The sequence below is a fragment of the Myripristis murdjan genome, chromosome 5 (assembly GCF_902150065.1).
Source record: "Myripristis murdjan chromosome 5, fMyrMur1.1, whole genome shotgun sequence".
Classification (NCBI taxonomy): Eukaryota; Metazoa; Chordata; class Actinopteri; order Holocentriformes; family Holocentridae; genus Myripristis; species Myripristis murdjan.
Window position 1 is genome coordinate 616410 of NC_043984.1, and position 23209 is coordinate 639618.

At 42.5% G+C, this 23209-nt stretch overlaps 1 protein-coding gene across 1 annotated transcript in view; it reads left to right on the forward strand.

Annotated features, from left to right (window-relative positions):
- Nucleotides 1-207: 207 nt before the first annotated feature.
- The window catches only part of golt1a (golgi transport 1A), a 29602-nt gene continuing 6600 nt past the window's right edge, over nucleotides 208-23209 (forward strand). The window contains exons 1-3 of the mRNA XM_030051409.1: nucleotides 208-232; nucleotides 630-721; nucleotides 7438-7616. Of these exons, the coding sequence (XP_029907269.1) occupies nucleotides 208-232; nucleotides 630-721; nucleotides 7438-7616 (296 nt within the window). The remainder of the gene's footprint in view (nucleotides 233-629; nucleotides 722-7437; nucleotides 7617-23209) is intronic.

Genomic DNA, 23209 nt, shown 5'->3' on the forward strand with positions numbered 1-23209 from the left:
TGATACCTCTCAGTGTTCACTTATGGGTGTGCACCAGTCCCCAATATCTCCAGGCTCTCTGGTTAATGTTTACCTCACAAGTCTATAAGCTCCAGGCTCAAAGGTCATGCTCTGTGACACAGAGCATGTTCATTTCAAGAGTGAGATTGCATTATAGTGGAAAAGGTGAAGGCTAGTAAGAGAGGAGAGAAGAAATAAGGGATTACCATGGTGGCGATCACAGAGTTTCAGAGTAAGTGCTTTCCTCTCAGACTGTTATTCCTTGTGTGATTATTAATGTGGCACTTTAAACTAAAATATTTTACTTAGTGACTTTGATAAGGGGGGCTGGATTAAACTGTAATACACTGAGTAACAAACGGGGTAAAAAAGTAGTGATAAGTGATTCAAGAGGTGGAAGATGAGATCAAAAAGAGTTTGAACCTCCCAGTAAAACACTACAATTACACCAGAGCTGAATTGCTTTGAACTGAAAGTGGCTCCATATTTAGAGGGTGGACTTTACAAAGACTTAAAAATGAAAATGAAAAAAATATTTTAATAAATCAGATCATTTAGAATGAGATATTTTGTACTACCTTGTGCGTAATCATAATCTTTCACTCTTGTCTTGTTTGTCTGTCTTTCAGAAATCGGCATTGGTCTGACAGGATTTGGTTTATTTTTCCTGCTCTTTGGTGTACTACTGTACTTTGACTCTGTTTTGTTGGCATTTGGGAATGTGAGTAATCTTCTATAGAGTACCCACTTGATATCCAAAAGCAATAATTACTAACTATGCTTAGGCATTTAGCAGAAAACAAATATGCCATAAGAAGTAATAATAAATAGATAGATAGATAGATAGATAGATATAGTATTTATGGTTTCCCACCCTGTGACTTGTGACTTGATTCAAAATGGCCATCATTGTAATAAATCTGATAGCATCTATTTCTAAAACATAGTATTTTAATGCATGGCTGCTGAAATTATCAGTGGCATCAAAAGATCTGACATAAGCTTGCTTGCTGTTATGGCACTGAAACGGATAAGAAGTTAGAGCCTTTATAATTTCTGTACTTCTAAGGAAAAAGAAGTCCTGCTGAAGCCCTGTGCAACCATTGGTAGCCTGTAGTCTGTCACAAACATGGTTTTCATTTTGAAAAACTAAGGCCATGTCCACAAAATGCTGTTTTGCCCCTCCATCAACTTATAAGACACTCGCATTTTCACACCTTTTAGGCCATTTTCCAAAAGTGCACTGTCCACACTGAAATGCCTGAAAACACACAAAGTGCCCTACTCCAGCTTCCATCCATCCATTTTCTGCCGCTTATCCGGAACTGGGTCACAGCCCAGATGGTCTTTTCCCTGGCCACATCCACCAGTTCCTCCTTGGGAATCCCACACTGTTCCCAGGCCAACCAGGAGAATTGATCTAGTCTCACTGCGGTTATACAAGGACCGGATGGCCTGCAGTATTATTATTATTATTATTAATATTATTATTATTATTATTTGTTGTTGTCGTTGTTGTTGTTGTTGTTGTTGTTGTTATTATTATTATTATTATTATTATTATTATTTATTTCATTCATTTATAAAAGAAAAGAACAATTTAATATAAATACAAACATTCCCAGATCTTGAATGAAAGGGAGCAGAAAGAAGAATAATCACACCAGGTACCCCATACTCCCGCAACACCACTCACAGGTTTCCTGGTCATCACAGCCGTAAGCCCTCTCCAAATCAACAAAGCACTTGTAGACTGGATAGTCAAACTCCCATTCCCCCTTGGGGCAGGGGCCCTGGCCCAGATCTACTGCAACATCTGTTCTACAATGTGGAGTGCGGAACAAATGCTGGCTTATGCCCCTTTTCCACTAGTACCTACTCAGCTCGACTCGGCTTGACTCGGCTCGACTCAGCTCGGTTTGAGAGCTTTTCCATTAGGCGCTAGTACCTGCTAGCAGGTCCCATTTTGGGACCTACTCAGCTGGGGTTCCAAGCGAGCTGAGTCGAGCCGAAAATGTGACGTAAGCACCGTGCAAGCCACTGATTGGACAGCGAGTGACGACACACTAGCGCGACTCCTTCACGAAAACACACCCGGCATTTTTAAAAGGACTGGCAACAGCGAGGTCCCGTGTTTATTTATCAACACTGAAGCAACACACAATTATGGCAAGCAAACCTGTCGCCTGTACAAACGAGGAGGTGGAGACGTTTTTGTGTTTGGTGGCGGACGAGAGAATTCAGAGGGAGCTGGACGGTGCTACCAGAAATGAAAAGGTGTATCATGAGGTCTCTGAGCAAATGGCTGCCCATGGATACCTGCGGACAATGAAGCAGTGTCTGGAGAAGCTGAAAAACCTGAAGAGCGATTACAGAGCCATAAAAGACCACAACGGCAGAAGTGGGTCCAACCGGAGAAAGTGGAAGTGGTTTGGCCAGATGGACACCATCTACGGGCACCGACCGGCGAGCAACGGGAGGGAGAGTGGCCTCAACTCGGCCACGCTTTGCTGGAGAGCATGATCGAGGAAGGTGAGTGTTTTGCCCAACAAGCCCATAAACAAATATGGTTTGAGAGGTAACTGTGTAAGCACACAATGAGTTAGCAAGTTAGCCTGTTAACGAGACAATGAGCTAGCTAGTTAGCCTTTTATCAACGCTGACTCTAGGCCCGGATTAAGAGGGCAGGGGCCCCTGGGCACAAATTCTTGGAGACACTCCTGTCTCTAAGTGCTTTGGTCTTTGGTCCTTTTCTCCTCCTCGTCTCTTCAGGGGCTGCCTCTCTGTGTCCATCTGTCTAAAGATCTCCACCACTTTACTCTCTTCTCCTTTTCTCATGATAAAAGGTTGTCCTCTCTCTCTCTCTCTCTCTCTCACACACACACACTTGTTGATGTCTCTCCCCTTGTCTGTCTGATGTTCTGCTCTTAGAAAAACTTGTTTCTTGCTTTCCTATTTGCAAACTCAGTCACAATCTCATCAAAGTCCAAGTTCCTGACATTTTTAATTCTTCATCTGTGAAAATGATCTTTCTCCTTCACAGTTTGTGACCGGGAGCGTCAAAAAAATACGTAGGGCTACAAACACATTGGGGAAAGTTGATCGCAGACCATGTTTCAAGAGCACCTGCAGCAGTTTTTGAGGAGACTTATCCTGTTCGCTCTGTACAAAGCATCTTAACTGGGTGATTTCATCTGCCAGGTTCTGATCTAAATCAGAAGGCTACGAGGCACAGAGTGCATCAGCCTGTTTCCGAACAGTGGGCAAATCCTCAGATTCCATGTTCAGTAGAATCCCAAACCTGTCATTAATGTTCCTGTATGCCTCCATTCTGTGGTCTAAACAGCTGCTTAGCTTGTCAATGATGACACTGAACGTTTCTACCTGGTATCGCTCCCGGCCGTTCAGTGTTACTTCATGCTCTGTAGATTCATCTGAAAGTGCTTCGCGCCTCTTGGCCCTCCGCAGTTCATCTGGATATGACTGGCACACACCAGGAACACTCTTTGCAGCTCTTTCAAAATGGTCAAATTGGTCCCGCAGTGATACAACCCATGATCTCAAAGACTCTAACAGATGAACAGCAGTCATCAGATCCATGTCTGCCTTTTGTAATGCTTGTCACTTTGAATGTGCTTAAGACACAGTTCCAAAACTGTGCCATAAATCAGTGTTTCCCAACCTTTTTTGTCTTGTGTACGTATTTGCGTATAATTCACACAAAGTGCCCTAGATGCATCTGCACGGCAACTCCAATGTGTTGATGACAGCAATTTCAATGTCATGTCTACCTTGATATCTGCATTATTGAATAATCTGTTCCATCTATGAGTGGAACCTGCACAAAAGGCATATATGGACTGCATGAGGTCAAAGAAATGACTTGCATCTTGACAGCTGCCTTCTATACTGTTGACACCCACCAAATTGAGAGAATGTGCTGTGCAGGGTATGTAATGGATTAATGGGTTCTTGTTCTTCAAGTGAGCCTGCAGCCTGTTATAACGTCCCGCCATATTACTTGCATTGTCATAAGCCTGGCCTCTGCAATTTGCGAGATCTAGGCCTAAACTGTCCAGTATAGCCATTACAGTATTGGCCAGACTCTCCCCTGTGTGACTCTCAATTTGCTCAAAGCCCACAAATCGCTCAATTATTTTTCCCTCTTCATTCACAAATCTAAAAATGAAGGTTAGTTGGTCAGTATCTGACAGATCGGGAGTGGAGTCCACAATCACAGAAAAGTACTTCGCATGCTGTATCTCTGCAGCTATGGTAGCTTTCACTTTGTCGCCCATTTGCTTAATCAACTCCTCATATATAGTGGATGAAAGATAGGATGTTCTACACCTACCCTTCTGTCCATACTTATTCATGTGTTCCGCAAGGAAAGGATCAAACTGAGAAATGACCTCCAGAATGCCAAGAAAGTTACCATTGTGTGGTGATCCAAGTACTTCATCATTGCCACAGAAAGGCAACCCTCTTTCACTTAAGAACTGAATGAAAGCCACGACACGCCTCAGCACCTCCTGCCAGTACCGCTTCTCTCCCTCCAGCTGTTGCACTAGTTGAGCGCTCACAGTCCCGCACCCGGTGACAGATGAGTGCCCCGGGTGCCCCTGGGCCTGTGCCCATAATTCCCATTGGATAATCCGGCCTTGGCTGACTCCGTGGTCTGCTTTACCGACTGCATGGCAACAACATTTTCATGCTTCACGTGTACTTAATATGTATTTATTTCTGTTCTAGAACCCATTTCCACATGCGAGGAACATGCCACCTCCATCATAGATCCCCCAAGCTCTCCTGCCCCCTCCCCAGCGCCAACAGCAGCGTCGACACCGGCACCATCTCGGGCAACGACGCCAACTCCGTCGACCTCCAGCACGCTGCAGTCACAGCAGCGTGCTATTACTGGTAAGAAACAGTAACAACACGTTTTTTTTTTTTATCGTTATTTCAAGTGAGTGGCCATGACTGCACATGGATGGACTGGTGGCTGACCACATCCCATTTCTGTCTTTCGTTTAGGCAAGAGGAAGAGGGGCCACAGACTGGACCTCGCAGAAGTACTTGCAGAGATGCAGGCTGATGAGGAGCGGAGCCGGGCACAGAGACGCGAGGACATGCAGCTGCTCCTCACTGACGCCCGTGAGGCAAAGGAGCAAGCGGCGGCCTTGGCAAGGGAGGAAATGGCCCAGACCGCTGCCTTCAACCAAGCATTCCTGGGTGTTCTGGGCCAGCTGGTGCAGGCTATGAGCAACCGGACAGTCTGATCCCCATCCCCCTGTAATTTATTTGTTTATACTTTAACTCCTCTGTACAGTGTTATTTTTTTTTTTAACAATAAAGACTTGTACTACTTATGTGATTGCGTCATTACTTCCTATTTTGTCTGTCAAGAAACTGGTGGGAATTAAACATGTATTATTAGTTCATAGCTATTAAACCAAACCAACACAGATTTACCAAGCTTGAATAGTATAAATATAACTTAAAATAAAACAAAACAACAGCATTCACAACTATGAAAGTTTATTTGTCTATAGCAAGATACATTCCAAAAATGAAGATAACCAAAACAATGCTGGTAACAAAGCAACAAATACTTTTCTAGCCATTGTTCAAAAAGTACTGCATCAGAGCATCCCGTACATCTCTGCCCTGCTCCTCCACACCCTGAGCCACTGCCGCCACAGGCTCGCATTCTGCTGTGTCAGGTGCATCCCATGACGCCTCATACGACTCCCCATGCTCTTCACACAGGTTGTGCAGAGCACAACACGTAAGCACCATGGACTTCACCAGCTGCGTGTCACAGTCATTCCTTTTCAGAAGGCACCGCCACCTTCCCTTCAGCCTGCCGAAAGCATTTTCAACCACAACCCGTGCTTGACTGAACTTGTGATTGAACATGTGCTGTTCTGCTGTCAGACGTCCGGTGTCATGGAATGGTTTCAGGAGCCAGTTCTGCAGGGGATAAGCTGAGTCGCCAAGGATGTAATAGCCAGCAGTCACCGCGCTGATGTTCCTGGTGTGAGGAGGGAAGAGGTTTCCCCGGCTGGCTAACTCCCACAGCGTGGGACAGTCTCAGAACTCTGGCATCATGAAGGCTCCCCGGCAGTCGAGCAAAAACATTCCAAAACTTGCCCTTTCCATTCACAACAGCTTGGAGGATTAGGGAATGCCAGCCTTTACAGTTAAAATAGTCAGTGTGGTAGTGTTGTGGTGCTATGATGGGTATGTGGGAGCCATCAATAGCACCCACACAGTGTGGGGGCCCGCACCTGTTCTCAATATGGGCAGCCATGTCTCTGAATCTCCCTTCATCATGCAGCCGAATTTGTTCAGGCACCAGCAATGTTTCTGCTGCAGCACAAAAATCCTGCACACACCTGCACACAGTTGTGACGCTGACTCCGAAGAGATGGCCAATACTCCTGTACTCAAAGCCGGTGGCAAGCTTCCACAGTGCAATAGCAACTCTCTTCTTTAGGGGCACACTTTCCCGGAAAGTGGTGTCTTCTCTCTCCATAGCTGGACGCAATTTGTTGCACAGGAAGCCCAACGTTTCTTCAGACATCCTGAAGTTCTCCACCCACTGTGCGTTTGTGAAGCCGGGAACAATGGAATCCCACCACTGGGAGGCTCAGCTGAACGCCCAGACCGACGGTTTGCGGCGATAATTTTGCGACAAGAGAGCAATCTGCAACATACATACATATTTTATTACCTAATATCACTATCTTTCAGCCATTACAGCGTTGTACACGGGACTATACAATGACTGTAGCGAACTAGCATTAGCTTACCCTCATACGTCGTCTAGCTTGTCTCCTCCGGTCTTCCTCGTCATACCGCTGTTTGGCTGCCAAAACTTTCCTGTGCTTCTCCTGGGCGTTTCGCCACGCCGCCCGCAGCCTTCTCCGGCTCGCTTCTCTTCTTTTGACGCCGACAAAAAACCATAGAGAGAGCAGCAGGTATGCCATCGCCTCCAATGTCCTCCATTGTTGCGCTGTGTATGTGTCGCACACAAATGACGCCAAGGGACTTCCGGGCCGCCTTGCCTATGACGACTCCACAGGACTCCGCCCACAAAGATGTGATACTCAATTCTAGTGGAAAACCAACCAAACCGTGTCGAGGCGAGTAGAGTCGAGCTGAGTCGAGCCGTGTCGAGCTGAGTAGGTACTAGTGGAAAAGGGGCATTAGTGTGGATGAAAGGCTGGAATGGAGAAAAAAGCTGCATTTTCAAATTTATTTTATTTAGTGTGGACATGGCCTGAGAAAACTTTGAGATCCCCAGATATAAAAGTTTGAATAAGAAGGTCTTTAGTACTGAAAGCAGAGTGAAAGATTTTAAGTGTGAAGATATGTAGGTGCAGTGCAGATTAATTTTGTGTTTCTTTTATGCTCTAATTTCCTTTCTGACAGATCCTCTTCTTGACTGGTTTGATATTCATTATTGGCTTCCAGAGGACAGCCCAGTTCTTCTTCCAAAGGTATAAGTTTCGAGGCTCTTTCTTCTTCCTGGGAGGTGTGGCCTTAGTGCTGTTCCGCTGGCCAGTCATCGGTATGCTGGTGGAGAGTTATGGTTTTGTGCTCCTGTTTAGGTACGTTCTAATCAGGGTGCAATGCATGAGATCAAAGGGAGTAGGGAGAATTGAGTTTGTTTTCTTTTCCTGAAAAATGGCTAATCTTACAATCTTATGCTAAATATCTCAAAAATGTGATCTTAAATACATTCCAAGAGGTATTTTGTTAAGTAGTCTTTTGTCTTGTCCACTTCAACTAAATGACATCCTACATTTTATTAAAAAAAAAAAAATAGTGAAACAAACCAGTACTGTGATGAACTGGACTGTGATGATGTCACAGTGATCTCTGCCCGGCCCCACTGTCTGACTGATTGAGACACAGTGATCCCAACCCAGCTTCATTATCACTGATAGATTATGCAAGACATCATAAGTCATCTTACATAAGACAGAACATTTGGTCAGTATCTACAGGTTAAGGATGTGTCCTTTCTTAACTCTGGGACTGTCTGCAAGAATTCATATCTAATGTTTTCTTATGCTGTTTGAATGTAGGAATAACTCTTGTTATCACAGCATCTATAAATTGACAGAGTTGCTGAATGTGTGTTTGTAGCTCTGCTATAGTTTTGGGTTTTTTTCCTCATCTACTTACTTGTCCTAGTGTGAGTCATTTTTACAAATGTTTATGATGACCATAACTGTTTATTACTGAATTGAACTGAAATATTTGTACTTAGGTGTGTAAATTACACAAGTAAGCCTTATTCATTTGTATACAGTGCATACAGAGAGTATTCAGACCCCCTTCACTTTTTTCACTTTTGTTATATTGCAGCCTGATGCTACAATCGTTTAAATTCATTTTTACTAATTAATCTACACTGTGTACCCCATAATGCCAAAGTGAAAACAGAATTTTAGAAATTCTTGCAAGTTTATTAAAAAGGAAAAACGGAAATATCACATAACAAAAGTGAAAAAAGTGAAGGGGGTCTGAATACTTTCTGAATGCACTGTAGCTAGGAGGGATATTTGAAAAGACAAACTGAAACTGCTTGATGTGTTGTAAACAGAAATGCTGTTAATAATTTTCCTTTAAAAGGTCTATACCAGTGATTTTGAATGTTTAGCCAGTTTACTGCAATTTACCCACATTTTACAATGTAAAAAAACATTCTGGGAAAAAAAAAACACTATCATCACTATTCAAAACCACAGAACTAATATTTTCCTGTGTAAAGCACACAGTTTCCTAGGGAAAACTAAAGTGGCTGACTTTGTTATGGTGATGGAATGTTGGGATAAAGAAAGTTTCAGACAGTACATTTTTGTACCACAGTGGAATTAATGGGATCCATTGCCTGGTTAAAGGATAGGAAAAATATCCTAAAACATATGTATATGTTAGTTTCATTCTCCTGTCAGTGCCATTTACCTGGGTACTGGTATTCCACTGGAGTTGGCACTGCACTTTGGCTTCCCACTACTCCAAATATTGAGAATGTCTGAAATAAAGAGAACTTTATTCATCACCATTTCCCTATGGTGATGAAAAAAGGATAGCTTAAGTTAAAATATGACTGCTTGCTTTGTATATGACATATACATTTTGTGGACATGATGCTAAACATGCAAAATCACTGGTACGGGCCCTTTAAGATTTTAAATAAGCTTTCATGTTTTATCCAATATATTGAAAGCATGCCATTTGCTTTTCACACCATTGTGTGTGTACCACAGTGGGAATTTTGGTATGTACACGGATGTCAAAGCCAGTGTATAAGAAGTATACAACTGTTTCTTTTGCTACATAGTCAGCACTCAGCCCAGTCACCAGGAAAACATGTTGGCATTTTACATTTGTGCAATTAACACACGTTGAAATGTCATGTTTCCAAGTTGCATGATTTTTCTACATCAAGTGGGTGAAAAACACCATATTAGGAGGCAGGTTAGGTGGTGGATGGCACAATCATGAGGACTACAATACAATCGCTGTGAATCTCATGTCAAGCAAGAGCTTTCTAATGTCAGAAGGATTCAGCAAGAATCATAAGGATTCCATTTATTTACTATTAGCTAGCTATTAGATCGCTGATATTGCTATAGCTAGGGCTTATCTTTTCCTAACCTTAACCATGAAACATTTTTTTAACCTTAACCATTCCCTTTTGCTAACCACAGCCAAGAAAGTTTGGTGGCTAGCAAAGCTAACACAGCAAGCAAAGGTTGCTAAAGTAACTGACGACCAAACATGAGGTAGCGTTCGTGCATGTGCTAATGTTAAGTCACATAAAACTGATGCAGGCTTCACCACAATCCACTATAACTGTAAATGTTGATATGCAACCTATTTTTGGGTAGAAACACTCACACTTCAAGTCAAAGGCAAGTCAAATTAATTTATATATAGTAAATATGGTATATTGTACAGCAGACCAAACTGCTGTACAAAACCAAAATCTGACTTAAAATAGAATAAAATGAAATAAACTAATATAATAACAATAATACAAAGATACAAGGAAGTTTATTGGTCATTATACAACAGGTTGTATAATGAAATTAAAATGTGGTTCCCTCTTGATTGATTAACTGATTGTATAAAAAATAAAAATTATTAAACATGGAGGAGTGCAGATGGTGCATTTAGTAGTCTCACAGCCTGAGGGAAGAAGCTGCTCTGTAGTCTGGTGGTACGGCAGTGAATACTTCTGTATCTTTAGCCTGACGACAGCAGGGTGAACAGGCTGTGGCTGGGGTGGGTGTTGTCTTTTAGGATCTCACCTCACGTCCCCAATATCACTGAGGCTTGGTAGATGGGTTCCAATGATGTTTTGGGCAGTTTTAATCACTCGTTGCAGAGTCTTCCTGTCCTGGGCTGTGCACATCCCATGCCAGTTTGTGATGTTTCCAGTCAGGATGCTTTCAGTAGCTCCTTTGTAGAAGTTGACAAGAACTTGGCGTGGGAATTTTGCTTTCTTAAGTTTCCTTAAGAAATACAGCCATTTCTGAGCTTTTTTTGTCCATGTCAGGTTCTCTGTTATGTTGATTCCCAGGAACTTGAAACTGCTCACTTGCTCCACCTCAGCTCCATTGATGTAGACAGAGTTGTGTGTCTTTGCCTCCTTTTTTCTAAAATCAACTATCAGCTCTTTGGTTTTGCTGACGTTGAGCAGAAGGTTGTTGTCTGAGCACCATTCTGCAAGATGGTTGATTTTCTCCCGATATGAAAACTCATCATTGTTGGAGATCTGGCCAATGATGGTGGTGTCATGTGCGAACTTCACAATAGAGTTCTCTCCATGTCGGGGGTTGCAGTCATGGGTGTACAGCGTGAACAGGAGGGGGCTGAGCACACAGCCCTGGGGGGCTCCGGTGTTGAGCACTAGAATGGAGGAGGAGAGACTGCCAATCTGAACTGACTGGGGTCTGTTTGTGAGGAAGTCCAGTATCCAGTTGCAGAGGGTGTTCAGTTTTCCAATCAGCTTCATGGGGGAGATTGTGTTGAAAGCTGAGCTGAAATCAACAAACATGATAATAAATAATAATAAAATCAATAGTATAATAATAAAAATTAACAATTAACAAGAGAAATAAACACAACATGAAAAAAATGAACACAATATAGTAGTAGTCAATAAGATCAGAAGGCTCAAACGCCCGTTTATAAAGAGATGTTTTGAGTCGACATTTGAAAGAGTCAGCAGAGGAGATGGATCTGATGGAGGAAGGCAGGCTGTTCCACAGTTTAGGGGCTGTGACTGCAACTGTACAGTTTCCTCTGAGTTTAAGTTTAGGGTTAGGGTTAGTTAGTTAGTGAGGGACAGCCAGGAGACCCATGTCAGGCACCTGGAGGTAGTGTAGGGCCTTAAAAGGTCTGTGATATAGAAGGGGGCCAGTCCAGTCAGGGCTTTAAAAACAAACAGAAGACCCTAAAATGATAAATGAACTGCCTTTCTATAGTACTTTTCTAGTCAGCTGACTGCTCAAAGTGCTTTACAATGTTTGCCTCACATTCACCCATTCACACACTGATGGCTTTTTTCCTGATGGCCTTTCTGTCCATCAGGAGTGGTGAGGGGTTCAGTATCTTGCTCAAGGACACTTTGACACACTCTGGAGGAGCCGGGGATTGAACCAGGAACCCTCCGAATACCAGACAACTGCTCTACCTCCTGAGTCACGCCACCCCCAAGCCTAAACTGGTTCCAGTCGGCGCTGTGGTTTGTCCACCAGAAGCTCTGTTATAATTTTACTTTTTTTCAAGTTTTAAGCTACATTTTTGCTGATACACTTGTGGATCTTGGTTATCCTCAACTATATCTTTTAACCCGAAGAACGATTTTAGCCATCACGCGCACGGATTTCGAGATTTTAAGCTCTTCAGCACACAACCGGAGTAGCTACGTTCCTCCACAATCAATGCTTAAAGCTTTCAATCTGCCATCAAGAATTACCGACCGTTTGTTGCCTAACGCTGAAGCCTGATCTCCACAGCGGGCCCAGCTCTGGGCCCATGCCGGTAAGTCCCACTACCCAATGCCCTGCTCAGTCCTTGCCGTGACTTACTGCAACAACTCCATTCCAGCGCTGTGGGCTCCGTTCGGAGTAGCGGGCATTTACCCATGCGTGTAAATGCCCGCTACCCCTCTGCTAGCGGCTGCCACACCAAATCGCTATCATATAAGAGTGCTCTTTTGCCCGTGTACTGGCCTCCTTGCTATCTCTCTCCCACAGGTATCACCCACACAACATGGCTCCTCTTACCTCTCCCTCCGGTTGTGATAGCTGCTCCTGCCTCGTCGAGAAGATTGCCATGCTGGAGGGACGAATTTCCACACTGTACCGGATCCGTGAAGCTGAGATGTTAATGGACACCATTACCTTCAGCCCTGCACAAGCTGGCTCCCCCTGTGCTTCACTCACTGTCACTGATCCATCTGCCTCCTGTCCTGTTGCAGCTCCCAAGCCCGCCGAAACTACTTCTCCTTCGGTCGTAGTCACCGCCGCTGCTGCTTCCCCTCCTCCTCTGGTCCCTGTCCCCGGCGACTCCTGGATACGGCAGGGGGCAAAGCCTAAATCCCTTATCAGTTCCACTCCTTCGGACACGGAGCCCTGGTCCCTGCTTGGGGCAGGAGAGGAAGGCGCCTCTCTCGTGCACTTCACCATAACATCCAGCTGGAGAATAAGTTTGTGCCCCTCGCTTTCCCTCCCGTTGATGAAGAGCCCCAGCGCTCTCCACTTCCATGTGCAATCTGGCCCTTTTAAATGTGAGGTCTATCTCAAACAAGACCTTCATTTTAAATGAGCTCATTTTATCTTCCCATTTGGATTTCTTATTTTTAGTAGAAACATGGTTGAAACCTGGTGAACTCACCCAACTCCTGGAAGTATTCTTTTTTCAGCTTCCCGCGGCTGAATGGCCGAGGAGGAGGCCTGGAGCCTCATTTAACTGCACACTCATTGCCACTGATGTTTATTCAAGCTTTGAAGTTCTGATGTTTAAAACCAGTAACTCATGCCCAGTCCTGTGTGCTGTTGTCTACTGCCCCCCCCAGACCGGATGCCACTTTCCTTACTGAGCTCTCTGAGCTTTTATCTTCAGTTGTTTTACTACATGATAAAATCTTAATCACTGGAGATTTTAATTTTCATGTTGACACTGCATCAAACACCAAAGCCTCTGACTTTATCTGCATCATGGAGTCTTTCAACTTTATGCAATGAGTCTCAGGCCCAACCCATAACCTCGGCCACACTTTAGACTTAGTTTTTATGCTTGGCTTGACCACTCCCACTCTGACTGTAGAGGAGTTAGGGATGTCAGCTGTGCATCAAGTTCTCTACCATGCTTCATTCAGACCCTAAACCTCAACTACCTGCCTCATACTCCAGTATAATATCCTCCTCCACAGCCAGACAGTTCACTGAGGCTTTTTCATCCTCATCTTCCCGGAACTCTGATGTCTCTCCACCCTCCCCCCTGCTCACAGAGGAATTAATCACCCATTTCAACTCGACCTGTGCCGACATCCTAGACTCTGTTGCTCCACTCAAACTCAGAAAATCCAAAAACAAAACTCACCCCTGGCTTAACAACAATCAACATCCGTGCTCTCAGGCAATCATGCAGAAAGGCAGAAAGAAAATGGAAACTGCAAATCTCCTTTCAGATTCTAAGAAACTACTTACACAAATATCAGGAAGCAGTCAAGTTGGCAAGAACCAAATATTTTTCAAACTTAATTTCCAATAGCTCCCATGATCCAAAGGTCCTTTTTAACACCATAAACTCCATCATCTGTCCTCCTCCCAACACCAGTCTTGTTGCATCTCCTGCCAAATTTGAGGATTTTTTAAAGTTTTTTTATAGACAAAGTAGATTCCATCAGGAACAACATCCACCCCTCTTACCGGAACACAGCTGTTTTTCTGGCCTGTTCATCCAAACTGGACTCTTTCAAACCCATCTCTTTACCCACTCTCACACACATTGTCACCAGCATGAAACCAGCCACCTGCCCTCTTGACATCATTCCCACCGCTCTCCTGAAGGACGTCTTTGACATCACTGGACCAAACATCCTCTCCATCATCAACAGCTCCATCACCACCAGTACCGTCCCAACCTGTTTCAAGCATGCAGTCGTCCAGCCTCTCCTGAAAAAACCCAACACGGATCCCACACAGCCCAATAGCTACAGACCTACTTCGAAACTCCCATTCCTGGCTAAAGTCCTTGAAAAGGTCATTCTCAAGCAGTTTCTGCTCTACCTAGATCATAATAACATCCTGGAAAAATTTCAGTCTGGTTTTAAGTCTAATCATAGCACAGAATCTGCCCTGTTAAGAATCCACAATGGTCTGCTCCTCTCCATTGACTCCGGAAACTGTGCCATCCTCATTCTCCTCAACCTCAGCGCTGCTTTCGACACAGTGGACCATAACATATTAATAGACCGTCTCCACCATTCCGCTGGAATCAATGGCACTGCTCTGAACTGGTTCAGATCCTACCTCAACAACAGAACCTTCTCCGTTAACATTGGCACTCTCTCCTCCCCCCCAGCTGCTCTCTCCTGTGGGGTTCCACAAGGTTCAATCCTAGGTCCCATTCTTTTTTCCATATACATGCTTCCCCTCGGTCAAATCATCCAAAAATATAACATCTCTTTCCACTGCTACGCCGATGACACCCAGCTCTATCTGCCACTCAAACCAAATGACCAATCCATAATCACCAACATCTTCAACTGCATCAGTGAAATAAAGTCCTGGATGGAAGAAAACTTTCTTCAATTAAACGAAGCTAAATCTGAAATCATCCTCTTTGGCCCCCCTGACAACACCAACCCAATATCCAACAGTCTTGGCAACCTGTCCACCCTCATCAAACCTCACGTCAAAAACCTCGGTGTCACCTTCGATCCAGCACTCAAATTTGATAAACAGGTAAACTCAGTAGTCAAAGCCAGCTTTTTTCAACTTCGCACCATCTCAATAATCAAACCATTCCTCACCTTTACAGACCTTGAAAAAGTCATCCATGCCTTCATTTCTTCCCGCCTGGACTACTGCAACTCCCTATACACTGGTATCACTCACTCATCTCTCTCCCGTTTACAACTGGTACAAAACGCTGCATCCAGACTCCTGACAGGTACCCGAAAGAAGGACCACATTACTCCTGTCCTAGCCTCTCTCCACTGGCTGCCAGTGAGATACCGTATCGATTTTAAAATTCTTTTATTTGCTTACAAAGCCCTGAATGGAGCAGCCCCCTCCTACTTGACAGAACTTTTAATTCCCTACTCCCCCTCCAGGCCCCTCAGGTCAGCTGACCTGGGGCTTTTAACTGTCCCACAGACTAATTTTAAACTCAGGGGTGACCGTGCCTTTATTGCCACTGCCCCCAGACTCTGGAACAGCGTTCCCCCCTCTGTCAGATCTGCCCCCTCCATTGACTCTTTTAAATCCAGGCTAAAAACATACCTTTTTAGTATAGCTTTTGAGTCCACCTGATATTGCTGTTTGTGTGCCTTGATCCTTGTTGACTGTTGTTTTTGTTTTGATTATGACTTTACTTCTTGTATTTATGTCATGCATTTTTAACATTGTACTTATTTTATTCATTTTTAACTGTACAGCACTTTGGTCAACTTGGGTTGTTTTTAAATGTGCTTTATAAATAAATTTGATTGATTGATTGATTGATAATCCTGATCAATCCTAAAGTGTACTGAAAGCCAGTGAAGGAAGGCTAGAATAGGACTAATATGGTCCCTCTTCCTGGATCTTACTGTGGCCTTTACCTGTTTTTCAAATTTAAAGGCATAGTCAAAGATCAGGTGGAGGTTCTTAGCTTCTAGGAAAAAGAAGAGGAGATTTTGGGTACATCCTACTTAATAAAGTCATGAAAGAGAAGCAGTGTTTCACTGCCTCATACAGGAGCTGAGGCTCTACCACGATGGGGCAGTTTGAGGCCCCTCTGGGGATGCTAGGGCTGCAACTGAGGAGGCACAGGGCCAACTACCAGGATCCTATTGACCCAGCACCTGGCTGTCAATCTGAGTTAAGTTGTATAACCTAAGCTACCATAGTTATCTATCTAATCTTGTTTATTCTCCTTTTAAACACACAGTCATAACAAATTCAGCATGGTCTGCCATTTTTTTTAACAATATATTAATTCACTGTTGACATTTTTGTAGAGACAGGCATATGGCCTGTAATTTCATCAGAACAGAAGGCACTGCATCCAACTGCATAAATGATGCCAGGCTCACTTCATTGTGAGACTGAGAACAAATCTGATGTTAGAAGGAGCCAAACTTCTTGACATGAACCTAAACCCAATTCTTTTTTAACCGGCAGTCTACCAAAAGAGCAACTTGATTAAGTGGCTGTATGCTGTCATACTCTTTGTATGTGTTTGTGTATGTGTAGGAGCGATGTTGTTCTTTCATATAATTTGTTAACATATACTGTAGCATATTGATGTTTATAATGTTGTCTAGGGCTGCAACTAACGACTATTTTGATAGTTGACTATTCATCAATTACTGAAAAAAGATTAGTTAACTAATCAGATAATTAATTACATAATTACTAAATGGCTCTAATTTAGCTATCAAGCTTTTAAATTTATTTGGAGGTTGTTTTAAGCATGTGTTAACTAACAATAAATTTGATATGACTTCATTCAAAAATATCTCTTATTGACCCATTTATTCCCAAATTTTTCCCAGACACAAAAATATCCAAATCATGTGTCATTAGTAGCCCTTTGAAACAATCAATCATAATTTTTAGAAATTTTCATGGAAAAGTGTGTGAAAAAGTGTGTTTTATGATCGGTCACAATTGTGACCGGTGGGATAATGTGTTGTATCAACCATTGGACAGACTGAATATAGGCCTATTTGACCTATGCAGTTTGTGTGTGTGTGTGTGTGTGTGTGTGTGTGTAAAGTTAGGTAGAATTACAGTTGTGTTCAAAATTATTCAACCCCCACTGCAGTAAAGTGTTTTAGCAAGTTTGACATTTATTTTTTATCTTGTTCATAATCAGATCAAATAAGGACTTGTAAAACAGACAAATGCAACTTAAATTACAACAATATTTTTTCTATTATACCAAAAAAATGTCCTTTCTGTGATTACCTCATTGACAAAATTATTCAACCTTTTAGTCACATACATCCTTAGTACTTAGTACAATACCCTTTGGCAGTAGGTAATGTCCTTCAGACATGAAACATAGCTTGACACAAGTTTCTTGCAGTGATCTACAGGTATCTTAGCCCATTCCTCAAGGGCAAAGGCCTCCAGTTCATTGACATTCTTGGGCTTGCGTGCTGCAACTGCCTTCTTCAAGTTCCACCAGAGATTTTCTATGGGATTCAAGCCGGGTGATTGCGATGGCCACTCCAGAATCTTCCAGCCCTTCTTCTGCAACCAAGCCATGGTAGATTTGGAGGTATGCTTAGGATTGTTGTGCTGATGGAAGGTCCAACGTCTCCCAAGCTTCAGCTTTGTCACTGATTGCATGACATTTGCACCCAAGATCTCCTGGTAGTTAACTGAATTCATGGTACCTTGCACACGCTGGAGATTCCCTGTACCTGAAGAAGCGAAACAGCCCCAGAGCATAACTGACCCACTGCCATGCTTCACAGTAGGCAAGGTGTTCTTTTCTTTATAGGCCTCGTTCTTCCTCCTCCAGACATATCATTGATCCATAGGCCCAAAGATTTCCAATTTTGTCTCGTCGCTCCAGAGAACAGTATCCCAAAACCTTTGTGGTTTGTCCACGTGGTTTTTGGCATACTGGAGTCGATTCTTCTTGCGCTTTGGAGTCAGCAGGGGAGTGCACCTGGGAGTTCTGGCATGGAGGCCTTCATCCCGCAGTGTGCGCCTTATTGTCTGGGCCGAAACATGAATACCTCCCTCTGGCAAGTCCTGTCGCAGTTCCTCAGCTGTCGCCCACGGATTTTTCTCCACCTTTTGTTTCAGGTACCGGACAGCAATCACTGACAGCATCCTCTTTCTGCCACGCCCATGTAGCGTTTCCACTGTGCCTTTAGCTTTAGACTTGCAAATTATGCATCCAGTTGTGTCTCTTGGAATGTTTAATGTCTTTGCTATCTTTTTGTATCCATATCCTTGCTAATGAAGAGAAATTACCTCCTCTCTTGACTTCTTTGACCATCCCCTGGCCTTCACCAGTCCTTTTAAATCTGCTTAATAATTGCTCGTTATGGTTCTTTTCACATCTACAGGTGTTTTCAACACCTGATTGAGACCTCTGTTCTTAAGAGTGGTAATCTTTAAGGGGTTGAATAATTTTGTCAATGAGGAAATCACAAAAATGACATTTGTTAGTGTATTAGAAAAAGCATTTTTGTAATTTTAGTTGCATTTAGCTAATTTACAAGTCCTTGTAAGATTTCATTATAAAAAAAGATTAAAAAATAAATAAATAAATGTTAAATTTCCTAAAACCCTTTACTGCAATGGGGGTTGAATAATTTTGAACACAACTGTAGTTGGCTAGCTAGTCTTCCTGGGGTCCGTGTGTGTGTGTGTGTGTCTGTGTGCGTGTGTGGTGTGTGTGTAAAGTTAGGCAGAAAGGTAGGTAGCAGCAGAAAGTTAGGTAGAACAGTTAGCCTATCTGTATTAGCATGTAGATACAATGGTTTATCCCACCGGTCACTATTGTTGCCGGTGACATGCTTGTGAGTTCTATGACCACACTGAACAAAGTTGTGTAATTTCAAATGCATACATCAATACTAGACACTTTAAACATGATGTGTACCAAAAATCTATGTCCTCTCTTTATGTTAACATACTTTACTAAGCTTTTCTTTGGGAGCTTTGTTGCTGCCATCCTCTTCTCTTGGCGCAAACAGGAAGTAAACAGCTCTGGTCATGTGACAATTTACAGTAAACATGTGACACTGCACATATTTCATTGAGACCCTTTCTTATTTCAATATTTGCTGGAAATGCATTGATAGATCATTCAGTAACATTTTTATAGCCTTAGAAATGAAACATTTTTTTACGGTCACTATTGTGACCGGTGGGATTAAATGGGTTAAACTGCTGCTGATTTAGCCTCTAATAATACAAAAGATTAAAGAAGAAAAAAAAAAAGACCTGATTCAGCACAACCACATTTTCTTTGGTATAATGAAGTCGATTGAACACTGACGCAGAGCGATGGCAAGTCCCTATGGCTAGTCCCTTCCTCCTGGGACTTGCCATTGGGAGGTTAAAAGCCAAGACAGCTCCGTCTTTATATAGCTCACATTAGCTATCTGCAAAGTTAATTATTTCCTTGGAGGAGTTTACATCATCCACAAGTCTGATGTGCTTTCTTTTCAAATGTTTGTGCATGACCAATGTGCTCCTGTGATATGCAAGGTCCATTTTAAAAATCTTGTAGCCAATCCTCCTCTTTACAGGGTTTAGGGGAAAATACTCCCAGACCTTTGAAGTTTTGAAACATGATGGTGTTGCATTGTCTGCTGGCGTTTTGCAACATTTTGTGTCTACCTATTGCTTCCCAGTCACTTATTGGCATGCATTACTCTCAGCAATGTCAGATCCGCACACAGCATGAAAAAAGGGGTGATGATGTAACCAACTAATTATCGACAATTACATTTGTCAGCAACTAATTTTGTTATCAGTTTTGGTGGCAATGAAGACTAATTGCTGCACCCCCAATCTTGTCTAGTTTTTTATTGAAAGTTATTAATCTCTGGCTATATTTAAGCTGGGTGAACACCCTGCTTGGCTTGGATTTGTCCTTGATCTCTGGCGACACATTGTAAACTTGGTTTACTGCTAGATTGCTAAAATCATAGTCCAATAGGTGGTAGCAGTACACAGACCTTTGATCTAGTAGGTCCCGCAGCAGACTGTGAGTGTAAACAGTATGCCCACATTATGTTAAATTAGTGAGTGATTGCACCAGGACATGAGTGCAATTTCAAAAGAATGTTAGCCTACGTGCTTCTGATATTGCAATCATAACTTCTATGTCTACCTGTATATATAGAGAGAATAAGAGCACTGTCTCTTTTTTACTGATAATGTAAAATTATATCAGTTAGTTCAGAAAATCATAACATACTGGCACAAATGTGGATCAAATTGTTATCTTAGATTTTGTTTGTTGTAGGCAAAGACTAACCCTTCTCCTCCCATCTCCCCCAGATTCCTCAGCAATGGGGATTCTTTCACCACTGTTGCCTCAAGTTTCTACCTTGTTGTGTCAACTGTGGCCAGTTTGATGAAAGACACCTGTGATGTGTGGGCACAAATGAGGGAATCCCATGTGCCAGTCTCACTGGAAGAGCTCTGGAACAGCAGGGAAGGTTCCAGGGAAAATGGAATTTCTCCTATTGTATCAGTGCACATTTTGTAATTCAGCACCAGCTAATTCTGACTCCCATTTTTAAAAATATGAGTGCACATTCTCTTTGGTCCTCCTTGCCCTGGTACATGATCATTACCGGTTTCTGCCTGTCAGCATGGGGAGTTGGATATCTTCGCTAACTTCTCTCTGGGACAGCCTTTTCAAACTGGTACCTTGAATGGAGCAGCACGCCTTACAGACAGAAACTAAACAGATATTGGCCAAATCCATGGACCAGAATCTCTCCCAAGAGCAAGTACAAGGTGACAGTGGCAAATTAAAAAAAACCCTTTAAACAGGGCCAAAAACCTAGAGCAGAACCCAGCTCTTGTTGGGCAGTCATCTGCCTTGACCAGAAGGGTTGAGATAACAGTATCCTGGAAAGCTATTGAAGAAAACCTTGCCTTTCTTCGTAGATTAGAAGATTTGGTTTATTCTTCCCTCAAGCAGTCTAAACTCCATCTTGGTTCAGTTATATCATTTTGCGGCAGACTTGGCGTAAAACAGAAAAGGAGTCCAAAATAGATCCCAAATGGCATCTCAATAGCCCTATTTTAAACAACTGTTTATTACTCACTGGGGGTATTCCTTTTTCATCAAATATGTCGGCAAACAAAGGTGTACACAAAATGGCAGATATCTTTAACCAGAATTGTCTGAGATCATTTAACAATATTTGTGTTAATTATGACTTATCTGGATCATCATTTTTTTCTTCTACAATTTAGATCATCATTCAAGGTATACAGTGTTCCATGGAATGAACCACTGAAAACACATCACCTACTAGGGATGAGCGAGTACGCCACAATCTGTATCTGTATCTGTTTAACCATCTACATTATCCGTATCTGTACTCGGAGTGGGTGGGGCTTACGTCGGAAGTTGGTGGGGTTTGACCGGAAATGGGTGGGGCTTAACCGGTAGGTTATTTTAAGCCTGAAATTGATACTGGTTGATCAGAAGTTGCTATATTTATTGTTTATTTGAAAACTATTTACAGAATAACCTCAGAAGCTTCAGACCAATGTTTTTGATCACAATAGTAAACAAACTATTTACAGAACAAGTTTTTTACAAACACAGAACATGAATATTCTTAAGTGCATCAATTAATACAACACATGCAGTAGGCAATTATGAAGTACTAGAGAGTGTATATATAGTGTATAGATAGATAGATAGATAGATATAGCTTAATTTGTAATATTTATACTACTACTATATTTATTTTTTATGAACTACAGTGAACAGCAAAAAACTTCGCACATCTACTCCTTGGGCAGGTGTGTCGGAAAAGGACAAACCAGTCCAAAGTAACTGAAGGATAAATTCCCGCACACTGGCCAACTTCCAGAACAAAGAGTTTATTGCGACGTTTCGGTCATAGACCGTTTTCAAGCAAAAATATTTTTGCTTGAAAAAATATTTCAAGCAATTTCAAGCTTTTCTGCAAAAATATTTTTGCTTGAAAAAGGTCGCAATATCGCAAAACGTCGCAAATTCAACTGTCCAACATGATTCACATATGCAAATAATTTCGAGCACATTTGATCATCATCAATCAGTAGCCTATACTCCACTAGGCTACAGCACTTCCACTGAGACAGACGATCGTCACATCAGCATCACGATTCAATTTCCTGCATTTCTATGCATTTTAATGGGTAGTTTGAACCACTTCATATGCACATATTAACAATAGTACTGCACACAGTCCTATGCCTGAATTAATAGCCTACACCTCTTACTAACGCTGTAGAACTGCTGGTCGTTGCACACGGGTGATACCATTAATATCTTAATGTAGGATATTTACATAAAACGCCCCGATGGATCAGGTTAATTTCATTTGAACAACAGATTTCCCGAGCATTTATATGGGCTACGCAAACTTCAATCCACATGATAAAAATTAATCCACGGACCACCAAAGTAACATTTGACTGTTTAATTAAATAAACTTAAAATTACTCTGGTTGGAGGGGGTGAGCTCCAGTAGGGCGCTCATGCACAAGCACATATACTGTCACGCATGCAGCACGCGAACGTGGATATACGTGGATTAACTGCGAATTGTGGCATTGCACAGCCAATAATCAACTGATAATAATAATCAACCAGATCCGGCAGACCTGACCGGGCGGCCACGCACACCGTGTGGTGCTGTCCGGCACCGAGCAGGCATGGCTCCCCCAAAATTTCACAATGTTTCCAGCCAGGGGAGCTCATGTCACCACCAGGGGAGCTGTGCTCCCCTTTGCTCCCCCTTATTTCGTACACTAGTTATGCCAATATTCACGACAGTTTGACTCAGTGAGGGAAAATTCCCTGGAAATTCATTATAATGTAACATGTTTGCATGCATATCTGCTTATAACAAACCAAAATGTTTATTATGTATATATGTATATGACCGGGTGAATGCAGTGAATATAAATTCCCGAAAATTCCCCCAAAATTCCCGTTTATTCCCGTTAATTCCCATTAATTTCTGAAAATTCCCATGGAAATTTTCCAACTTTGAAAATTCTGGGAATTTTGCAACACTACTCGGATCATACTCATACTTGGCAAAAGTGCTATATCCGTACCGGATACTCGTTTCAGCCGAGTATCCGGCTCATCCCTATCACCTACACTCTACTCTGAATACACAAGGTCACAAAGAAATTAGTATCTAAACTGTATTCACTGTTTTCTGTATCTTCACATAAACCTACAGAACGTG